This window comes from Cystoisospora suis, assembly GCF_002600585.1.
Source record: "Cystoisospora suis strain Wien I chromosome Unknown contig_164, whole genome shotgun sequence".
Lineage (NCBI taxonomy): Eukaryota > Apicomplexa > Conoidasida > Eucoccidiorida > Sarcocystidae > Cystoisospora > Cystoisospora suis.
In genome coordinates this window covers 3,103-25,776 of record NW_027152966.1, presented here as the reverse complement: position 1 = coordinate 25,776, position 22,674 = coordinate 3,103, and the positions used below count along the sequence as shown (strand labels likewise).

At 55.2% G+C, this 22,674-nt stretch overlaps 3 protein-coding genes across 3 annotated transcripts; 1 reads left to right on the top strand and 2 right to left on the bottom strand.

Annotated features, from left to right (window-relative positions):
* Window positions 1-823: 823 nt before the first annotated feature.
* CSUI_000374 (uncharacterized protein) lies at window positions 824-3,762 on the bottom strand. Its single transcript, XM_068060608.1, has 2 exons — window positions 2,812-3,762; window positions 824-2,232 (listed from the first exon to the last, which is right to left on the bottom strand). The coding sequence occupies exons 1-2, from the start codon at window positions 2,918-2,920 to the stop codon at window positions 1,370-1,372; spliced, it is 972 nt and encodes a 323-aa protein (XP_067927418.1). The 5' UTR covers window positions 2,921-3,762; the 3' UTR covers window positions 824-1,369.
* A 10-nt stretch (window positions 3,763-3,772) lies between these two features.
* On the top strand, window positions 3,773-22,465 carry CSUI_000372 (uncharacterized protein; the record flags this gene model as incomplete). The annotated part of the gene is made up of 9 exons (XM_068060606.1): window positions 3,773-9,136; window positions 9,566-11,623; window positions 12,524-13,112; window positions 14,194-14,312; window positions 14,520-14,602; window positions 14,823-15,675; window positions 16,245-16,299; window positions 16,837-18,195; window positions 18,921-22,465. Coding segments are annotated over exons 1-4 (7,095 nt in total), but the record flags the coding sequence as incomplete, so codon positions are not given.
* On the bottom strand, window positions 18,580-22,388 carry CSUI_000373 (tetratricopeptide repeat-containing protein; the record flags this gene model as incomplete). Its single annotated transcript, XM_068060607.1, has 1 exon — window positions 18,580-22,388. The coding sequence occupies exon 1, from the start codon at window positions 22,375-22,377 to the stop codon at window positions 18,580-18,582; it is 3,798 nt and encodes a 1,265-aa protein (XP_067927417.1). The 5' UTR covers window positions 22,378-22,388.
* Window positions 22,466-22,674: the final 209 nt, after the last annotated feature.

The following is a 22,674-nucleotide window of genomic DNA, read 5'->3' as shown; positions in this document are numbered from 1 at the left end:
GCTTTTCTGATTTGGATCTTCCTCATCTGCGCCTGACCGGCCTCCACTTTTCTCTGCGCTGAGCCTATGTCGGCTTCCTCTTGAGCACAGTTTTCTGGTTCTGCACCAAATGTATCGACAGCGCCTGCCGTTGGTCTGCGCACTGGTAGCTTACGCTCTGGATCCGGAGCATTTTCGCCTGCACAAGCCTCGACTTTTGTACGTTCCTTACAGAAACACTGCGACTTCACCTACTCTGCGTATTAGTTGAGTGCAGCTGAATCCAGCGTTGCTGCTTGTAGGCTGCATCGATCGTCGTTTGAGATATGTGCCATCGCGCGCCGCCCAAGGAGAGCCTACCGCCGCTTCCGGGGTATCTCTGTCGTGCTGTCAACAGCCTCTTCGTGACTTGGTCTCCGCTTACAAGCACCACGGAGTGTCCAAGCAGACACAGGACAGAAGCCGACCCAACAAACCAAACTGCGGCACACAGAAACGGCTTCATGGCACCCACTCCTTTTCACGCCAGCTGTGGGCTGTTTCTCTGTGTAGCTAGAGACGTTGGTTCTGAGCAGGAGCCTTCCCGACATGGTCGGGCAACTCCGCATGGCCGGCCGGTCTGTACCTACACCACCACTCAACACGGCAGCCTGGCCGGCTGCTTGGCCAGCTGCGGTTCGCGTTTCCCGTTGCAATCACCTTTGGTACGATTTCCTCCACGTGATAGGAAAAATTTCTTGTGTTACCTCGGAAGTCAGTGAGGATGTACCCTCACACAGACCGTGAAGTTGCCAGAACGCTGGACACAACGCAACCACAGTTGCTCGTGGCGCTAGGGGACACGAGTAGCTGTCAGAGTAGCACCGGTCTGGCATCCCGAAAAAGGACCGCTCTGCCCTGTCTCGGCGCCTGTCTGCTTACTTGTCACGGACTGTAGATGCACACATACGCAACCCGCCCTCATCGGTTAAACGAACAGTCAGCCGAGATCGGTGAACGAGCCATCTCAGCCCACCCTTACACAGAGGGTTTTCCACACCTGTATTCCATTTGACTTCCCACGCGGGCTCCTCACGAGTGCCGACTACACGCGCCTTCACTTCGCCGTCCCTGACAACACTCAAATTCTGACGGATCCAGACTCCGGAACAGTGAGGGATCTAGACGACCCATTGACAAAACGAGCTTCTACTTTTTTTTTCGGAGGCGGCGGTTTGGTGGCCCCGGTATGCCAGTAGTGGCGGAAATATCATGCTGACGGGTATCTCTCACCTTGAAATGTCATCCAGAAATTACCTCACAATTTCCTACCGGAACACCTCGCACGTTTACATCTACTGTCACTTCACTGATTATACAACGTCTCCCGTTGTCTGGCAGGCAAATGAGCTTACCCGCTATCGCCTCCGTAGCCGAGCTGTGCTTGCCGTAACTGAGCTGTTGCCTCGACGGTAGTCTGCGCAATTTTTAGAATCTGATGGGAAAGCAAGCCGGTCCTGTGAAGAGCGCGGTACGCCCTTTCACGTGGGAAGGGAAATACAAGTGACGCCACGACAGCCTCTTTAAGACCGTCCAGAGTGTCGCGCAGTAATTGAAACCCGTCCATCAGGTACAGACAGCTGATCTGCAATTGCTGTCCCGCTGCAGCCCTTCTGCTCTCCTTCGCTTGGCCCGCCATGACCTCCGCCATAGTCGAAAGAAGCGCCCGCATGATGCGGACGAGGAGGGTGAGCCTCACATTGAGCATGTAGTACGTGCCAAGAAAATGGACCAGCTTACGTCTCCGGTACGCTATGTCCTTGACGTCCCACGGCTCGGGGGCAGGGATAGGGAAGTATGCTATATACAGGCATCTAAGAAAGAGATTACGGCTGTCGAAAAACAGGTTGACAGTCCGCTGCCTGATGTACCGCAGATTGGCTGCGTGAGGTCCAGAAACTGGCAAGACAACCCTCTTAATTGCTGTTGCCACCCTTGAAACCGCACCCCTCATCATCAGTTGGCCCTGGTAGAAGTTCGCAGTGAAGATGTGGAAGCCGGCTTCCAGATCAGCAACTGTGTCTTCGGAATTATACCTGCCTAGATCCCCATAGAGCAAACTGTGAGACGGCTTTTGATCGGCGGATCCTGCTACCTCCCTTACGGGGTCGATGATCGGAACATTAACCTGGCCCTGCACGTCTTCCGGTTTGGGCTCTGAGGGGACCTGGGCCTTGTCTTCTTTCGGCTTCCTCCCCAACAAGGATCCGAAAACTGTGGCACACACATGTATCCAAAAGAAAAATTCCGACTGAAGCGCGTTGGATACGACAGGGGAAGCCTCCCTACAACTACTACTTGGAACCCGGCTGTCGCCTATCCAGCCGGACCCATGCGCAGCTGGACATTCCTGTCTTAGAGATGACGGAGAATGACACCAGATAACAGTTCTGGACAAGGAGGCGCGGTTGCCAGCGCCGCCCAAGCACGCGGATAAGTGTGATACCCGTAGTAACAGCAGGTTATCTCGACCACTCCACTACCGGATGGGCTCCCCGTTAGCTCACTGTGTGCACTTCTTCCCTGTCATCTCTACCTTCATATCGAGGGTTCCGTCCCACCTGGAGGCAACTGGTACGCGAGTGTGCCGGTACAGAAACTGTCATCGAGAACTGCATCCCGATAACACTGGACACACCGTAACAGGCGAGACTGCCAACAGGTGTACCCGAAATGCCGGGCATAGTGGAGTAAAACTGAAACAGCCCTACCATGGTGCCAGTGTCTGTCGCTGCTCGCAGAGGAAGAATGAGCACCGGCGCGACAGGGGGAACTAAGCTACGGATTACTTACAGCGTTTCACCGCCTGTCTAAAGCCCTTGGCTTCGGCGCACTGGGGGCCGCTCGTCGCTGTGACCAGTACGGCGAGTGCTAACAGCAGCACCCACGACAGCCGCGCCATCTTCGCTTCCGACTCCGACGTCCCACGTCGGCGCGCACTCCGGAAACCGACGACTACCCAGCGCGCAGGGTTCCAACAGGCTGGTGGCGTGTTTCTGATCCCGCGAGGTTGCCACTCCGTCGCCAAGAAAAGGAGGCCACTGCGCCGCAAGAAGGGAGAAACGCCACGGGCCGAAGAGCACACGGGACCTCCGCTACATTAGAGCCAAGGGGGGAGCGACAGTCCGTTCGCTGCCAACATGGGCCGGATCGCGAACGACGCCGGAACATTACACGGCCTCGTCTATCTGTTTAGTAGCGCTCACGGACAATGAACTGGCATGTAGTCCGGCCTTGCTGCGTCCGGGGTCTCCTCGGAAAACGGAATGCACAGGAGCGAAGGGAAACCAACGGAGTACCCGTGGACGATTTGAATGAGAGTGGTCCACGCCAGAACCGTTAATCAAGTCCCAACAACTCAGGGCTCCGGGCAGCCCCCCGAAAAAGACCCGGTAGGACGCGCAGCCGGAACGCTCACGAGGCAGATGAGGTCAACAGCTTCTGACGTGTATGAATGATGGTACGATCTCTAAGCATGCGTAACAGGCGCATAGTAACGAGAATTAGGCTTTCTGAAAAAGAGGGCATGCGCGGACAAAGGGGACGATTGTCGGCCGCTGCTAAGGGAGACTGGTGCGAATGCCGCCTGTCGTGCGCCGATCCGGGCTTGCTGCAGCCGGCAAGGCAGTGATGTTCTCTCGGCTTATATGTGAGCCGGGAATACCTTTATTCCCCAGCATGTCGAGTTTGTCTCAACATCCTCGGGAGAGGAGAGTCGGCCAGATGCCGGACGTCCGAGTTACTCTCAGGCGAAGCGGCAATTTTTTCTGATGTAGGCTTGCGCACTGTGCGGCGGGAAGATCAGCTGTGGTGCTTGCACTGCTACGTCGTACACCTGCAGCGGGAGTACCAGCTTTTCTCTTCAAGCCCCAGCGACACCGAGTCGCGCTCAAAGACGTACTGAGCTCCGCCACACCACTCAGCATGCGGCACACAGCCCCAAGAGTTGAAAATCGTCAGTCCGTTGCGATTGCTGCCTTCTTTTTGCAGCTGTACTGGGTCGGTGGTCGGAAACTGATAGTCCGACTAACGCGTTCTATGGACGACTCTTGGCGACGCGAACCGCTACACAGTCCGATCGCGAGACCGACTGCGCGGGGGCGGCCTTACTCAAGACCTTCTGGAGGAACGCCGAAACGTTTCTGCAGAGGGAGCCTATGACTAGCGTTGCTTCTATACGCAATAACTACTGGTGACTGCTCTCAAACTCATATTACTCTAGCCAAGTGGCAACCCGACCCCCTGTGGCTGCGTCTGAGCAGTTTGGGCGAAATAGAAGGCTTCCGCTCGAACAGAAACAGAAGGCGGCCGCTTTGGCGAGATCGTTGTCCACAAACCTTTCTGGACGCTGGCGCAAGCCGACGACGCATGGCGCCTGGCTAGAGACCGGAGGGATTGGGGTCCTGTTTAGTGAGCACACCAGCAGTCACGCGGCTTCCCGGTGTATGTGGCGCCCCAGGTGGAGGTGAGTAAAGGTGTGCCCGAGGTCCACACGGCAAAAGCTCGCAACCGATTTCTTCAGGGGAGAGGATAGTGTGGCCGAGTCCTCAGAGCCGGTCGTCACTTCGAGTCTGGCAAGTGGTGGTCGCTTCGTCCTTGTCCATGGTACACTTCTCACAGGGTCACTCGCCTGGTATTCTATTGTAGGATCCTAGCAGGTATGGCTGCACGAGCTCTGAAGTGGCTCCCCAGTAACCCTGTTTCGAAGAGACGGGGACACCTGCTCGCTGTACTGAAAGAAACTCCATTTGCTTAGTGACTCGCCGACGCATTTTCCAGGTGCTCTCCAATGAACGGGTGGCCCGGAAGAGTATCTTCGGGCCCGAGCCCGGGGATACGAACTCGGCGGGCGACAAGAAATCTACTAGGCTCTGCTGCTTCGCGCGGGGATGGAGCAAGTGGACAATTGAGAGGGTGTTCCGCAGCAAAGCAGGGTGCATCGAGGGATGGTGTGCTCCCGAGTAATGCCAACGTCAGTGCCACCAGTTGTAAAGAGCGCTCCTCTTCCGTAGTGAAGCACTCCGATTGTATGACTCGTGAGACATTTTTCGTCCTTCCACGAGAAACAAGACGAGCGAGGAAGGCCACGCCAGCACTTTGCGGTGGCTTCCCGTCGGCGGCTCCGTTTAGAGGTGTCCGTTCGTCTAAGGGGCAGGCATGTTCTTCTACGGCAGGATCCTCGGCTTCTTCCTTTGGGCGCAGTGCAGTCATGTCGCCCACAGTCATCTCAGTTCGGGGATATCTTCGCCAACCCTTCTCTGCGTGCTGGAAACAGACAGCCTCCGTGTCACAGAAGAGGCGTCTCGGAGTCTTGCCCTCTGCCAGGATGTCGTTGGCTAGTCGTTGTGGTGCTCTGGGGACTTCCTTCCACGTTAGTTCCTGCTTCAGGCCCTCACGGCACTGCTGTTCCTCTTCGTCAGCAAGCCCCTCTTCTAGCTTATGCTTCTTCCCCGCCCCTTCTCGACAATCCCCTTCCTGTGCTTCAGCCCAAGCTGGTCACTCTCCGGTCTTGACATCTCTGCCTTCTTCACCCAAATTCTTTTTCTCTTCCCTGCGTACCATGGCCGCGTCTTCGTCCCCTTCCGACTCCAGCTCGCCAGCGTCCCCTATCTCGTCAGACAGCAACAGCATCACTACGTTCTTTAGATCTCCAAGAAAACCAGACGCCTTACCTGCAAACGTCCTTACCGAGGCCGAGCTCCTTCACTTAATCAGAACAGTGAAGGACAGAGAAGGCTACCCTTTAAAGTCGCGAAAATCCTCCCTCCGCCCCTGCGGAGACACTTCCTCGGCCCTCCCACGTAGTGCGCCTTCGTTGACCATTCCTCGCAGTCAGTCCCACGAGATCTTTCCTCCTTTTTTCTTCCCCTCGGTGTCCTTTCACTTGCAGCATTCCCCGCATATTCTCTTTTCTGTCCTGCATCTCTACTCCTCGTCTCCCTCTCTCCCCGCCTCTCCTCTGCTAACAACTCTCCACTCTGTTCTGCACACGCAGCCGGAACTGATTCGCACGTTCTCAGCTAAGGAACTATCGATTTGTATGCATGCACTTGCGCGCCTTCTTCGAAACCTGCCAGGTGACAAATCCCACCAGAGGTCTAGCTCTTCTCCGCCGCCAACGCGGATGCCTCTCCACAGCCCGCGGTCTTTCGCTAAGACTGAGCGGCCCGTGTGGCGCGGGCATTCTGAAAGTTGGGTTGCGTCTTCGTCGCCGCCGGCAGTAACTGCAGACGGAGATGGAGCACGTGGTGATGCTACTCAAGGTGAACTGCTCTCCAAGCAGAACGCAGACGCGTGCCCAGTCGAGCAAGTAGACTCGTGGGCGGGCAGCTTCCAGGCTTTTGAAGACAGTTTTGTTGCCCAGCTTGCCGCGCAGTTCAGCCATTCGTACCAACACCTTAACAGAACAGTCAAAGTTCGGTGCTCTTGCTCCTCTTTGCGCTGCTGCTCGCCTGTCGCGTCTCCTTCTCCTTCACTTGCACCCCCTTTCCGATCTAGTCTGTCTTCTGTCTCGACGCCTCGGTGTGAGCTTCCGTCAGGTGATCCCTCTCCTCCGGTAGACGACTGGTCGTGTTTTGTACCCGGACCTCGTCTCAAGCGGTTGAAAGAGTACGAGACGTTTTTCGCTGCTCGAGATCAATCTGGTTCGCCGCAGTTCTCGGAACAGCGCGGGACCACCGACGCAGCACTACGGGATGAAACAGATGTCCCAGGTTTTTGTGCCGTCAGTGCACACCCGGGGGTGCGGGGAAATGCCCGTCGTCGGGAGAGCCGTGAGCAGAACGTCACATTGACCCTTGACGAGGTGGTCCTGCCGCCGCCTCACCTCGTGGTGCCACAAGATCTTTCCATGTTCCTCTCTTCCTTGCTGGCTCTCCGGAGAATTCCCTCGCCTTCTCTTCTGTTTGCTGGCTGCTGTTACATTCGTCTTTACCTTCCGCACATTCCTCCCCATGGGCTGACTCTCATCGCGTATAATATATCAAGGTCTGTGTCTTCTGCATTTTCTTCAGATCCCTCCCCTCCATCCCCGCTATCCTTCCCGTGTTCCCGTGCTCACAGGAGGGACTCAGTTTGCCCATCCTCGTCAACAGCATCAGGGACGGCGTTTTACTCTCTTCTTCTCGAACCACGCTTAGGTCCCTTCTCTGCGCCTGTAGAAGGCGCCCTTGCCTTCACCTCGGCTCTCTACGATGCCCGCGGCTCAGCCTCCAACCAACCCCGTTCTGTGGGCGCCTCGCCGCCTACTGTTTCAGCTCCACGTCTTCCCGGCACGGCTAGCTCAGCTGCGCCTTTGGTGGGTTGTCCTTGTGTTGCTTCGGCTCCTGGGTCATTGTCTCCCTCGTTTCCAGACCCTACTCTTTTCCAGAGCTCGACTAAGGACACTCATCATTTTGCCCTTGGCGTGTATCGGGGTAGTTCGTCCTCCTCTCCGGAAAAAGCTGAAGACCAGAAGGCACACCAGTCACTGGAAAGAGTATTTCTCTCCCGCTGCTCAGCTCTTCAGCTGCTGACGTCGGCTTTGGAAGTTGGCATGCTGCAGAAAGCTCGAGACCTGCAGCCAGCCGACTGGTGTTGTGGTCTCCAAGCTCTCCACCACTTACTGAACCTGCAGTTCCCTCAAGTGCAGAGGAAAGACCACCGGCGCATGCTTCGCAATTCTTCTGCAGCTGATCTTCACTCCCAGCCCGCTGCCCTAACATATGATCAACGCGGCGGCACTTCTTCCGCTAGAGTGGAAGAACAGGCTCTTCAGTTTCCCGGCGGCATGGCCTCACATGCTTCCGGCCGGCCACAGCCTCCCAGTTCTCGATGGGTGGCGGAGTCGGGAGCTGGGAGGGAGACAAAGAACGAGCAAGGGGAGCACGCTGAAGCGGTCACATCTCAGGCATCCGCGTTGGTGGAACTCGTTGCCCGAATACAAGGCAGAGGCTGTGGGTACTTGCCTACGATGCAGGACGTTCCCTCGCTTTCAGCCTGCTCACGTGTAGAGGCTGACTGGGACTCCGGTCACGCTTGCAGGGATTCCACGCGCCCGGCTGCTCTCGCGTCTTCATTTCTAGATACTTGTGCCTCTGTCCCAGGCATCCTCGGCGTTCTGGCATGTCTGCTTGACCACCTGTGCGTACAATTGGAGGTATTTGCTACATGCTCGTTACCGCAAATCGCTCTTGCACTCACCCGCGTGCACAAGGCAGTCCTCGCATGCTTCCGGATTCCTGGTCTTTTCGTAGGAGGACGGGGCCAAGAAGTTTTCGACCTTGCCTCTCCGGTTCTTTACTCCGGCTATTCCTCAGCCGACCCCGACTGTGATCGCAATTGCCCTGGGACAGTGCAGACCGCGGGAGACAGTCGTAACTTGGAAAGCACATGTAGGTCGCGCGTAGCCAGGTGTATTTCTGTGTCATCTGAAGAGGCCGGAAAAAGACATCGCGATGATGGCGCAGCCTCTTTTGACGGTTCTAGGCTGACAAAGCTCTTTGCTTCTCTGTATGTGCAGGCTTGTAGAGAGGGTAAAGAAAGACAGAGTGCCATTTCGTCTCTTCCGCCAAGCTCCAAAGTTATCCTCCTGTCTTCAGTAGTCGAGGGCTTGTGCTTGGTCCGTTCTGCCTCTTCTAGCTTTCCGTTTCTTCCCTCGCTCCCGGGCGCCTTCTGTGCATTCCCTGCCACTCCGTGTTCGTTTTCTACGATGCTCACCTCTTCATCGTCCCTGTTTTCCTCTCCTGATGCCTGCGGTCGCAATAGAGGGGAGAACTGCACCCAGCATCCCGCGCCGTCGGCGGTTTCTCCTTCAGAAGGTGGATCCACTGAACAACCGGGACTAGACAGTCCGACAGCGGTCTCGCTGTTGACCATCGAAAGTGCCGCACTGTCCCTTTTCTCTTCTCTTGCTCCTTCTTTGCTGGCTGAGGATCGCGGGTCCCCCATTTTGAATGGAGACAGCATATCCGAGCACAACGACAGCGTGTCCCTTCACCGCGAGGATGGGCATTCTCGCCGCCGCGTCTCCACTTCTGATCGCTATCGGCTCGCCTGGGATCCGAAGCCTCAAGACTTGATTGATCTGCTTTCTGCGGCGACTACGCTTCTCTGCTGCCTGCAAGAGCATTCCGCTCCGGTGAGCGGCTGTCTAACCTACATATTCTATGCTCTGTTCGGATTCGCTGCTTCAATGCTCGAACGTACCATACACCGCTAGCGAGACCTGAGGTCCTTACATGTTTCGATGCGTACTTGTTGGTGGATGCATTGGAGTGTATGGGTCTGTCCCAGTGTGCGTTTGGACGGCGCGTGCGCACTGCGTCTGCCCACTATGCGTGAGTGTGTGTGACGACAAGCAACCGCTTGTACGTGCTGCGCTCATCTCTATAAGAGAGAGTCACCGACTCCAACAGGTGAGTACAGCAGGCCGATAACACACGCTCCAGCAAGAGTTGGGTCTCCCACGGGACGAGAGAGTGCATGGGTCTCTCCCAGTGTGTGTTCGGGCGACACCTGGGCATTGCCTCTGCACGATATGTTTCTTTCCTTCATTTTGTTTATGCAGCGTCCGCCGGTCCCACGGGAGACCCAGCTCGTGCTGGAGCATGTGTTATCGGCATGCTGTACTTACCTGCTGGATTCGGTTGCCCTTCCTTACAGAGATCTTCCGGGCCGGCTTCCATGTTCTGCTCCCGTGTCTCACGACACGTCAAGCAGACGTGCAAGGACTTCCGGAAATCTCTCACCCAGGGATATGTCTACTGCCGCACTGCTCTTGGCACGCTGCCGTTTTATGCCTCCCCCGCTTTACGCAGCATTTGCCAAGTACCTAGGTGAGCTTGCCCGAAGTCCTCAAACTCATCTGCGTTTCTTAACAGGGACGGACTTCTGCTGGTTCCTCCAGGCCCTGGTGCATTTGAGGGATCCGGATGACATAATGGGCGAGAGGCCCCTTCAGCGCAAAGAGCAGCACCAATCGAAGGGAGAGAGAGGACAAAAAGAAAGAGAGCCAGTAAGAGGAACAAAAAGGGCTGACGCGCTGGTGACGGGTGTAGTCGGCAGGGACGTCGACACAACTGCGGTGCAGCAGGTGCCTGAAGAATGTGTGAAGGCGCGACTGGACAACGAAAGGCAGGTACCAACAGAGGTACTCGTCTCAGGCATGAGCGCTCCTGAAGGCGGAGAGTGTAGAACACAGGATCACCGGCAAGACCAAGCAGCGGTGAGATTGACAGTACACCTACTCGATGGTGTGTTGCCCAAGGTCATAAAGAGTTTTGATTACCGGTCTCTATCTAGCTTCGGCGTGTGGCTGGGAAATAACTTCCAAAAATTGCAGATTCTCGATCAGGCAGCTGCCCCTGCTGCTCATCTCTCGAAACCGCGTCCACGTCCAGCTAGCCGCTTGCCGCTCTCCCCATCAGTCTCGCCGAGGACTGCGTCCCCATTCTTAGGTGCTTCAAGCGATTGCTGGAAACTTTTGTGGCCCGGTGAGAATGCTTCATCCTCTCATGTTCGCCGACCTTGCTTTACCAATTCTCTCAGTGTGTCTTCGTTCGTAGCGGAGTCTTCTCAGCAGCACCAGCCTGTACCTGTTTTACCGCTGACGGGAATGCGTGGTCAGCTGGAACGTGCTGCTGACGTCTTGTTAGCAGAGGTGGCTAAACGGTGTCTGCTATCTTCGGCCTCTTCTTCGAACGGCGAATTCAAAGCCGGTTGGACACTGCACTCTCCTTGTGGTCCTCCCTCTTCGCCTTGTCCTTCCTTTGCATCACCTCAGCCCATAGCAACAGTCGAATCGACTCCCTGCTCTCCGTCAACTTCTCTTTTCGCGGACACGAAGTCCTACACTGCACTGTTGTGCTGTCTGGCGAAGCTGCCTCACGAACTGCTGTTGTCTACTACTGCCCCTGGTACCTCGAAGAGAGTCAGCCGAGGCAAGCAAGACGGCGAGGGGAGAAGTCAAGAAAAGAAAAGAAAGAAAGGGTCAGATACCGATGAGACGCCGAATTCCTGTTCTTTCCCGGTGTGGGCGCAGATGCTGCATGCCTTGCTTGATCCACGGCAGGTGTTTCGAGTTCTATCGTCTGCATCAGATGTTGAATTCGCTGACTTTCTATGGGCATGTCGCCATCTTCCCCTTCTTCCTCCTTCGGTCTCTCCTTCTCAGGCTGCCGTCTTTCAGGTCTCATCCATGGGATACCGTCTCGGACAGGAAAGGGAAACCTCTGTTGCTTCAAGTTATCCCGCATCCGCTACCCCGAGTGACTGGTGTTCTCATCTTTCTCCGTCTGGATCCCTTCAGTCTCCTCCCACTACGCACTCCCATAGTGCGGGCGCTCGGTTCTTTGGCCTTCCTCTCCTGCGTCAAAGAATTGTAGGAATTGCTCTCGAGGTCTTGACCGGACCGGGACCGCCCTCCCCAGGCTCCTCCTCGGCCTCTCCATGTCCGCCTTCATTTTCTTCATTTTCGTCTACCCACTCGTCCTCGGATTGTACCGTTTCTTTTTTTCCCATGTCTGCTCACGCCTCGTGCCAACTTCCTAATCTTCCGCCGCGTCTCGATCGCATGCGCCACACCCCGCAGATTCTATCGCGAATATTTTACTACCTCGCCGTTCTGGTAAGATCTCAGTCACTCGTATATGTTCGGAAGCACCGGCCTGTATGCTACCCTTGGCCGTTGCCGCAGAATGCCGACGAAGGCGCCAAGGAGTAGCAACAGGAACAGGACAACGGACATTATCTACTTGCCTCTGAAGAAGCGTTTCGTGTATGTATCTAGCGGTGCCGTTCGTCCACGCCGCTAGCCTTCCAGTTTCCGTTGAGTGTCTGCCTCCTGACCATGTCCAGTGTAATGAGTGTCATATTTGCCCGTGGGTATAGTTTTGAAACAACAGAGGGGCCCCACCGCCACCACAAGTGTGCGTACTCTCAAACGGTTGGGGTTTCGAACCACACACAGGTCGCCGCCTCAGTACATGTCCGTGTCCAGGTACATACAGACGGGTTCTCCTAGTGATGCACCTCAGTGTGGTCCATAGCAAGTACGTTTACTTCCTAGCATAAAGCTGTTGTAACTCCGCATTGCGTCAAGGCTCGAAGTTCAGGGGAGAACGCAGGGCCACGGTCCACAGGTGTTTGCTCGAATATCATTTTCTAGTTTGCCGGAATTCCGAGCTATTTGTTAGTGGCTTGTAGGGAACGCTGACCTGCGTGGGAGGTTAGGCCGCCCTGCGTCTGCACGCCAGAGTCTCCTCAACTGACGGTGACTCTTTGTCTCGGTGTTAGCGGTAAGGTGCTAACGGCATGAAATTTCCGAGCGGACCTGCTCGAGCCTGATAGACAAAGTCGTCGCTAGACATGCCTTCCTCAGTGACGGCGTGTGTTTTTTCTCGGGCGGTGTGGTGTTCCGTCTCAAGGTTTGGACAGTGGCTGGGTTCACGTTTCGGCAGTCCTCCCCATTTTCGTTAAGAGCAGTCTGCCCTTGCCAAACCTGTCATTATTTTTGTCTCCCTGTCAGGGTGTCAATTCAGCCGACACTCTCCGGCTTTTCTATCCTGCTCTTCTTTCCTCATTCGCCTTTTCTTTACCGGCGAGACAGTCTTCCGTGGTACGCTGCGGTAGCAGTTCTCATCTTTTTCCCTCCGCGGGTTCTGCCCCGCTTGCGAGTGCAGAAGGCATCATTCCAGCCGAACAACTGAAGCCTGTTGCGTTGGTTATCAGCACGTTGAGGGCTTTCCCGAACACGGATCGTTTGTGTCGGGAGCAGAAAGTTGCGCTGTGCAGGGCCTCCCTCTCGTCGCTTGCTTTGAACACTCGCGCCTGCTCGTCTGCAACTTTCTTGCGCCCTCTCCCCCGTTCCCTGCTGCCGCCGCCTGCTCAGGGTGACGTAATATGGCGCGGTGGGCCCACACGGTCAAGTGCGCATTCATACGTGCACTCACACGAGACACGGCGCGCTTCTCTCGAGTTTACGCCCAGCCCGGGATTTCAACAGCAACGGCACCTCTCCGTCCCCGGACCTACTCTGCCGCGGTCTGTGGTAGACTATGCACATATGGTCGAGGCTGCCCTCGTTGGGGCGGCTGAACTGCGCGTGAATGAGCCTGGTGAGAAACATGATTTTTGACCGTGAAATGGAGCATCGGAAAAAACTCCTGAACGTATGCATAGGTGTATACGAATGTTTCCAAGGAGAAATTCATGGGGTTCAGCAACCCGATACCGGCAGTAGGCCGTTTGCAGTAGACAGCCGCAATTGGGCACGTAGTGTGGGTCGTTACACGAAGCTTCACGAGATCCGCAGCTTCTCACAGTAAAGGCAAGACTGTCTTCCAACTTCTCATGAGCACGAAAGAGTCAACAAGTTCTTCTCCGCGGTCATTAGGTCGAACTCGCGATCAGTGCGGGGGACTCCCCTTTTAAACTCCAACAACCCACGCTTGTCTTCCCTCTCAAGCTGCACAGCCCGGTCGTCGGCGTCGTAGGTGGCGTGCTAGTCAAGTGTGGTCATTTGCGTTCCGTCCGTGGTCACACCATAGGTACTCAGTGCAGGGCGCGCGTCGGTACGGGATGAGATGTTTTTATTTCGTTTGCTGTCCCTCAAGCCCTCGTTTTGATCCAAGCTGTGCTTACCCGCGTCACGCGCGAGAAAACCAGAACTCCACGACCGCACATCAGTACAGGCGAGCGCAACGACGAAGGATATTTCGTGTGTATACGAGGAACCGCTTCTTTGCCTGGATTACTCCCCTAAAGGCTTCTTTTGCATCTACTTCAAATACACCGTGAGAATTTGGCTATCTCTTGAAAGGAGGGTTTCCGTTGCCTCTCTTGCTGTTAGTGAGTTTCTCGGTTTCTTCTGCATCTGTTGTATATATGCGCTCCGCGTGCTCACCTTCCATTCTGAATGGAGCTCTTGTTGTCTTTCTACGGCGCCCTAACGTGCTGCGCCTCCTTGCCCTTTCTCGACCCTGCCCGAAGAATTGGCTCGATGAGCAAAGGCGTCTTTGAAACTTTTTCGATGTTATTCTGGTGTATTGTTGCTAGTTTCTAGCTCATAGTCGGCTTGTGCGAGGTGGGAGGAGTACCTCGGAACTGTCCGAGGTGGGAGTGATGAGGATGGAGCAGTCTGTGAAGTGGCTATGTTTACATCCGCGGATGACAACGTAGCCTGTGGTATGCTTTCAGGTGGCGTGATTGAGGCCCTGGCGGTGTCTCTTGCTCGGGTTCTGCAGTTCGAGTATGTCGACTCCGGAAGTATGTCGTTTGGAAGACAGACAGATCTTGCCCTGCCGTCAGCAGCGGTGGTACGTTCCTCTTTTTCGCGGTTCAACTTGTAGAGTGGGAGGTCATGTGAAGTGTTGTCGCCACGGTCTACGACGTCCCCTTGATTGCTCGCTATAGGGACATGTGTCCGATCTAAATCTTCTTTGTCTTGACTGAGCCAGTCGTTGGTTTTTTCATGAACTCATTCAGATCTCCTGTTTGCGCGTTCCTCGTTTGTCCTCCGGCAGTGAAGATTAAGCAGCGGGTGGTGGGGACTCGCTTCGAAAAGAAATATCGAAGGCGCGTGCCCAGCTATCGACACATATGTGAGGCAAGTCTGTCAAGAATACCCCGTGTTATAACCTGAGTTTCTGTAAGGTGGGTAGCCAGAACCGAGTATACCGGCAGTGCGTAGACATGAAGCGTCTCGCTCTGGCAGCAGACTCTTTCCCTGAGTGCATCTTCGATCGTATACGAGTGTCAGGCAAGATGCATGAAGGCTGTAGGGAATGCAGTTTCCGCTTCTCCTTGATTGTTCCCATTTCGTACAGGCATTCGTGCGCTCGGCGGTGGCACTCCGGTCTCTCAGCATCCCTTGCGGAGGGTGGGTGCTCGCGGGGCTTCAGCGATTCGGCCCTTCGTGCTCTCAGCGAGGCGGGAAGTGTTCACCTTCCTCCTTTCCTCTTCGTGTCAAACCTTTCTCTCGGTCTTCCTCTTCTTTGCCGTCGGCATCATCAGCTCTCTCTAAAGAAGGTCATTTGTTGCCAGTCACGTCAGAATCCTGTCCGCGTCCTACTTGCCAGCCATCCTCCGCGAACGGTCTTCCATTCTCCCTCGCTCAGCTGTCTCAGTTGCTCCTCTGCCTGGTCCTTGCCGCAGCTCCCTACGTAGACCGGGCCGTCGGCATGCTCCGGTCTGATGGCCACGTCTGCCGCAATGCTAGAGCACCTGCTTCCGCTCCGCGTAGTGTCTTGTTTAGGAAGAAGTCATCTCAGGCCATTTCAGTCCGAAGAGACAAACGGAACAGCGCAGACATCAGCTCTGTAGATTCTCCTGAACCGATCGCAGACATGCAGCCGTTTCGAAATTCGCCTGCTCGGCTCTCCGGTCATCCCCTGTCTTCCCGCTCAAGATATTTACCATCGACTACGGTACTTCCTTTGCCGGAGTATTTTGTTTGCTTCCTCTACGCTGTTGAAAGGTTTTATTTTTCCGCTGCGGCTCAGAGCGTGATGAAAGCGTTATTACTTTTGGAAGAGGAGGGCTCGCCTTCATCGCCTGCTGTTCGGCCAGTTCCTGTTTGGGACGATGCAGGGAGTCAGCGACGGTCTGTTCTGCTGGCTGTATTCAACATCTTCCAGGATATCGTCTTTCTTCCCCAGCTCCAGCCCACTCTGGCTGACCGTAAGCAAGGGAGCACAGCAACTACACAGACGACAAGACTTGACCCGGTCGTACTGCTGAATCAGTTTCTGCTTGATTTCTTCAGGCTATATATTCTGGTGAAGATGATTCACACTCTTCAGGACAAGTCTTGTTCTCCGTGGCCGTAGAGGCAGGTTAGCTCGATCCCAAGAACCCCATTCTTTTCCAGTGTCACTGAGTAGACGTCCGGTCTCAGAAAGAAGAGAGGACTTCCGCTGCGCAAGATGTATCAAACGTTGAAGATAGCTCGACTGCGCAGGCCTTCAACACACGACAGCGAGGATATTTGACCACGTAGTTTTGGGCAGTTTCTCACAGGCGTTTGCTGTAGGGGCGTGCTCTTGTCTCCTCTCTTTCTTGGCACGTAAGCGTAGGCCTAATTTACCACGGACACCTATGCTCCTCCATGCTGAACGCATGTCCGGCTATGTGCCGGTGTGAAAGGAGCGGGCAACACCACGCCGCGGACAAGCGGACGTGTGGTCGAACGACGTGTTATTCATCCCGCACAGCGACCGTGCCGCGCTGTCTGGTCCTTGTGTGTACAGTGCGCCTGCTTCACACCTTGTTTAAGGCATACGAGCCGTCGTCTGAAGCGGGCCGGTAAGGAAAAGGAGGACTGGAGAGTTGAGAGACGATGTTGAGGACCCCTACCGACACCACCTCTCGTAACGGAGGCCGGCAAACGAGACATGAAGCCTACACTTTGCCCTGCAATTTCACACACCAATCAACAAGACGCCGAGAGGTAGCACGGCACGGCCAGCAGAGTGCGCAGACTAGTGAATTTAGCTTCGCGTTTGTCTTCAGATAGATACGCGCTTCCCGGCCCCATGAGAGCAGCCTGGAGCAAATAGATAAATACGCAAGAGTCTGTAAACTAAGCCCAGCAAAGCATCGAAATGTGGCGTGTGTGTGAGGCTTGGCATTGCATACTCACATTTTCTCGTGCTTCCCTGTTTGTTGTGCAAAGTCCCAGCCCCTCCTGAGTAGGACAGTAGTCGGTTTTTGCTGCCCCGACTGCGCAGTCAGCTCATGCGACTGCGAGTAGCCATGGTGACCCTACCAAGTTGCCATTTGGCCCCTCACTTCTTGAGACTGTCGCGTGCGTGCTTTGAAATCCCTTGACTGTATTTGCAGAACTAAAAAACCGGACCCGGCGTTGTGCTCCAGTTCGCAGACCGTCTCTGGTGGGACGGCACAGAAACCGGCGCTTGCATTTCCAGAGCGCGCCTCAAACTCAGCAGATGCCGTGTTGGGAGGTTTGTGGAACCTCGATTTTTCGGAGAAAAGCACTTCATCGAAGCCTCAAAGCAGCGCCCTCCACAGCGAGGTACTTGCCACGGTCAGTCGACTCTTAAGGCGACGTCAGGAATCACAGCTTGAAAGGCAGTCATCCGGCAAGTGGGCAGCCCACCAAACCGGAGACAGTGGAGGGAAGGGACGCGGATTTTCGCATGAAGCTGCACCGTGGGGGGTCATCGCTGGCGAAGAGTGGCGGATGGCCAGCGAACAACCCGTCGGCGAGCTTTACTGTCTGGATATACTCCTGTGGAAAGAAGATGGGGTCTCGGGCCGTGCCGTGCAGATGTGACTGCCACCACCCAAGTTCTGCTTGCCGGCTGTTTTTCCAACGGACGGACACCATCAGAAAACACCTCCAAGGAAGATGAAGGGACGGGCTACGCCGTTTGCAAGCGAACTCGCTGTAGCCGTGTGGCAGGTCTACAAGCGAAGCCTAGGCAAGGTGAAACTTTTTCGTCCCGGCTGTTTGGCGAACTGGACGGGTTGGGGAAGTCCGCGCTTGCCGAACGTGATTTTTCTGTGGCACATTGGCTCAGCCTCTACCGAAAGTGCTGTGTCTGCATCGTTGTCCCGCTCGCATCACCAGTATGAGTCCAGCGGCACTCCGCGCTGACCGTTGCTGAAAACTTGGAGTGACGGTTACGAGAGTATGGAAGTACTGTGTTACGTGACGAGTGCTCCAGGCGGGTGGACCCCCGTTCATGTGCCAGGCGTTCCTCTCTTGAAAGGATGTGCTCTTTCACAGGTAAGGTATAGAGGGTCCGCTTGGAGATTAAACTGACTCCAACAGGCTCTCGCGTTGCACAACGGCAGCGGGACACGCAATTTGTGACACCCTGTCCTGTCTGGTTCGAATTTCGGAGACACTGCGGCCGGCGACAGATGTATCAGGTCAGGAAGCTGTGAAAACTCTGCATGTGTCAGCTTGCGCACAAGCACAACAGTCCGGTTCGCTTTTCCTCCAAATGGCGAAGAAAAAGAACAGAACGGTTACGTTCTGTTCAAACGTCCAACACAAGAAAATCAGATTGGACACGCAAGCTTCGGAAGTTGAAAAAGAAACGTTCTTCGATAAAGACCCGCGAATACTCAAGTTCCAGTGCTTTCGCTCTTTCCGTCAATGCTGATAGGAATTCCCTCATTAAGGCTCTTCCTGTGCTCGCGATGGCCCACGCACACGTCTACCAGAAGAGAGTAAGGTGTCTCTGCTGTCTGACCACTAACAACCAAGTGGAGGGCTCTCTTCAGCCTGTCTAGTAACAGGGAAACATTCGTCACTGGTTCAACATGTACTGTTACTTCCGCGCTCCCGCGCCTGTAGGTTGCATCCAACTTTCAGGGAGTTCGCTGTTTCGGTTTGCCGATCCTGCCCGTGGCGACGCCCTTGGCGCGAGCACCTCTCTGGACTGCTGCTGCACCGTCCTCCCGTCGCATCGCCCTTGTGCCTTTCTATAGTGTCCCGAACGCTCTCCTGAGAAAGGCAACTTCTCAGCTTGGTCTCTCGCTCCTCTTCGGCACCCTATTCCCCTGTCTGTCTCTCCTTCCCCTGCTCTCTGCATCCTCGGGCGTCACCGGGTTCTACTTCAGCTCCTTCACCATCTGACTCGCCATTTCTTTCGTCTGTCCTTTGAGCTTGTTCGCGTTTCTTCGTATAGCTGCTTCGAGTCTTCTCTTCTCTTCCTGCTTGTCGTCTTGTCCCTCCTCCTCCATCAAAACTAACCCTTGCCAGACATTGTACAGCGCGGCTACTAGCCTCACGATCAAAGCCTCGTTCTTTTCACTGACAGAATCCAGGCACGTGGTCAGATTTGGAAAGAACTCATAGCTGGGCAGACGCTGCGCAACCCTCTTATCTTGTGCCAGCATGGCAAGAGCAGCTACGGCAGCCTCCTGCGCTCGTGTATTATTCGTTTCCGCAGCAAAAGCAAGCATCAGTTTGAGATCTTGAAGTTCCTGATTGGCCTTCGCGTACTTCTCCGCCTTCTCTCCAAAAGAGTTCTGTACAGTCTCTGCAACGGCAAGATTGCACCAACCCTCCAGGCCCGCAGCTCGCAGCAGGTCGTTCTCTGAGAAAATCAAGTCCTCGAAACCTCCCCAACAATCCCCAAGCCAGGCACGCACTCTCACTTCGTCACTGAGAGATGTTAGATTCGTCAATGCAAGTGCAGCTTCGTACTGTAAAAGCTCGTGGTTGTCTTTCAGGAGAGGCATGATACATGGGACTAGGTCTAAGGCCTCTCGGTAAGAAAAGAGCGTCGGGTTTACCGAGATGGAGAGCTGTGCAGCTGCCTGTTGTGCGTCACGCCGGTCATCGGGGTAGTCTTTGAGCGCCTCCACAGTTGTGAGGAGCGCCCTCACTCCTCCCTCAAGAACAATCGCGCCTCTGTGGCTGGGATCGACGCACAGAAACTTAAGTGCTTGGGCTGCGGCACAGAATACATTGATTGACGGCGGTGGTGACGTACATACACTCTGAACAATGACACTCACAACATGCAGGTTTACGAGAGAGTCTCGCAATTTGAATGCGAGCTCTCTATCTCCCAGGTCGATTTCACCATTGGCAGCTGGACGCGCGCCAGCAGGCAGCCGTTTGAAGAGCTCTTCCAGCTCTTTCATCTGCTCGTCGTCAATGTCTGCAAACGGGCCATTCACTTCTCCCTTTCTCCTCCTTTTTTTATCTTTGTCGTCCCGCGACCTCATTATGTTGCACAGGCTCTGCACGAGCAGATATCGTGTCAGACTGCTTGCGGGATTGCCAGCGGCTCCGCTGCGCTGATTCTGATGTGTACGTACGCTACAGACCTCAAGTAGTCTGCGCAGTAATGTGGGTCCCTTCTGCTCATCTGTCACGAGTTTCCCCTTGAAGTCCGCATGCAAGCTCAGGAAAAAGAAAATCTCCAGTAGAGCGCGCAGCGTGTCCTCCCCGACTCCAACGCTTTTCTCTCTTTTTCCTTTCTCCCCATTGTTCTCTCCTCTGTCTTCTCTTCTATCGTCCCCGTCGCTAAGAATCTCCTTCAGCAGCTGATGGAGCACACCGTAGAAATCAACGCAGTCGAAGACCTGAATCCGTACATCAGTGTCATGAACAGATAGCCGCGCCAGCGCAGCAGCTAGCCGTGCGCGCATCCTGCATTCCAGTCCGGAGCTTCTCCCGTCCTGCTCTGTGCAAATTTTTGCTAGTACGGGCACGGCATTCACCTCCAGCAACTTCGCGCGCAGCTCAGGGAAATCCAGACAAGGTAGGAGCACCTCTACAGCTGCTTCCTGTTGCCGTCTCTGGGCTCGCGTCCCCACCACGGAAGCCGACATCATCTCAGAGTTCCGCCCGGCAGCAGCCGCCAGGACGTATGGTAGAATTGAAGACGCTCCCGCAAGATATGCTCTGGCAACATCCCGAGAAGCTGTGAGAGCGAGACGCAAGCCCCTCAGTCCCACGGTCAGATACACTAGGCTTTCTTCCGGATCGTTCGATGGCTTGAAATAGGGTGCCAGAAGCTGGTCTAAGAGCCGATTCAGGTCAGGAGGGTCGTCTCCCTTGGCTCTTTCTTTGTCCGCTAACAGGGATAAGAGAGTTATGAGGAGGAATTCCGTTTGAATTTCAAGACGTCGAGCAGCTTCCCCAACACGTGCCTGGTCGTGGTCTCTGGCCAGCAGCTGCAGCTTGTCTTCTTGTTGAGCCGAGTTCTTCTGTGAAGGCGCTTCCTCACCTGGGGTAGTGACATCCAACTGGCAGCATCGCCTGTTTCGCATTTTTATGTCCGGGAGTTCTGTACTTGCTAGGCTCATCTCGACATCCGCAATCGCCTGGAGAGCGTCTTCCAGACACTTTTCGACTCCGTGCCGGAGGGCTAGAGGTTTTGAGCGCAAACCCATTCGCCTGCGAGCATCAGCGACTCCAACGAGAGCCGACACCGCTGCTCGCTGTACTCCCACGTTGTCTGAGCACTGAAGACCCTCTGAGCATGCCTCCAAAAAAGCCGGGTCTGTCTCGAAAGTGTCAGCCCTCAGTTGGGCTACGCATCCCATAGCACGAAGAAGATACTCACAGGCCTCGCCCCGCCAAGCTGCTCGCCGCTTACCGGCCTCGCACTCATCAGAGTCTTCCGCGGAGTTCAGATCTCCACTCTTGCTCACGCCTCCACCTTGGGATACTTCAGGCGTGCTAGCAATCCCCGCACGACGCAGTTGTCGCACGCGCACGAGAAAGTCGGTGCTACTCCACAGGTCGCCCAACGCTCTTCTGCACTCTACAATGGAACAGTCAATCTGCACTGGTTCATTCAAAGCATCCATCGAAGAAGAGAGCGCTGCCGACTTCCGGTACTCGTCGTCAGCAGGATCTTCTCTTCCCTGCTGAACCACGGACAAAAGAAGCTCCCAACAGGAGGCCTCGACAGCGACAGAAGCATTGGAGTTTCTTCCTCCGTGCTTGCCGCCGTCTCCGCGACGGCCAGCAGATGTGTCCGACGAGATATCTGTGAACTCAGTTGACGGAGACGTTTTTTCAGTCAGGACGGTACCTCGTTTCCCGCCATGTTTCATGTCCCTTAAAAGAACCGCAACAAGGCGTAGTCCTCCCTCCTTCAGAAAGAGCCTCTGAAGCTTACGTTCCTGGACAAAAGCACCAAGCTGTCTGAGAGCTCTCACGCGGCTCGCAGCAGGCGAATTGGAATCCAGCCCTACGTTTAGAAGATGGTCCGGCAACTGCTCTTGCATGCGAGTGTCCTCCTCCTTCATCACCTCGTCCCGGACGCTCGCAAGCATCAACTCCGCTTCCTTATTTCCAGGCTCGAACCGAAGGCAAACCTGGAGGTCCTCCACGCACTGTGCGAGCTTCTTCTGTGCGTGGAGGGCCCGTGCACGTCTATAATACGCTTTCACGTAGTTCGGCTGCAGCTGTATAGCTGCTGTGCAATCAGACTCCGCCTCTTGGAACTGACCTCTCATCTGACGACACAGCGCACGGTTGCACAAAGTCTGGGCCTCTAGAGCAAGCCACCCGGCGTGCAACACCTCCTGGCCTCCCAAAACCGCCTCTGCTGCAAATTTGTCGGTGTCTGGAGCGGGAAGGGGAGAACCGCGGGCAACATCCGGATGTGCGATTTTACTGTCACGCCCGAGTTCCGAAGATGTGAGTCCAGCAGATCCGACAGCGGCTCTCAGGGCCGCGTCCTGCACGACCGTGTGTACACCCGGACCCGCTCCCTCGCGAGCCTCAACAAGACACCGTGAGTAGATGTCGTCAGCACCCTTGTAATCTCCTCGCTTGAACGCTGCATTGCCATCTTGCTTGAGTCGGTTAAGTAACGCTAAAGCACTTTCTGCACCCCCCGAAGTGGCCGAAAGAGACTCCCCAGACACTGCTGTTGCCATGGCGAGATTCCCTTAAGTGCGCCCCGGAACAGGCAAAAAAACCAGACCTGCCGGAGAAGCCTTAAATCACCGTTGAAGAAGACTGCCTTCAACGCAATGAGTGAGCAGATACGCAGGAACGGGATCGGTAAGTAACCAAGGCTGACTTGGAAGAACACGAAAGAGCTCGAGCTTAGATGCAGAATTACTTACGTGCGCATTTTGTACAGATTGCCTCAGCAGAAGCTTTTGTACACGAGAGTGTTCGTGAGGGTTAACGGAAGTAAATCAGAGACGAAGTTCTAGTAAGCGATCGGC

What these genes read in the sequence shown, in the direction of transcription:
- CSUI_000374 (XM_068060608.1), bottom strand. Translation starts at nt 2,920, where the DNA reads ATGGCGCGGCTGTCGTGGGTGCTGCTGTTAGCACTCGCCGTACTGGTC. An exon ending in TAGACAGGCGGTGAAACGCT is followed by an intron (nt 2,233 to 2,811) that starts GTAAGTAATCCG and finishes TGTGTGCCACAG; the next exon opens with TTTTCGGATCCTTGTTGGGG.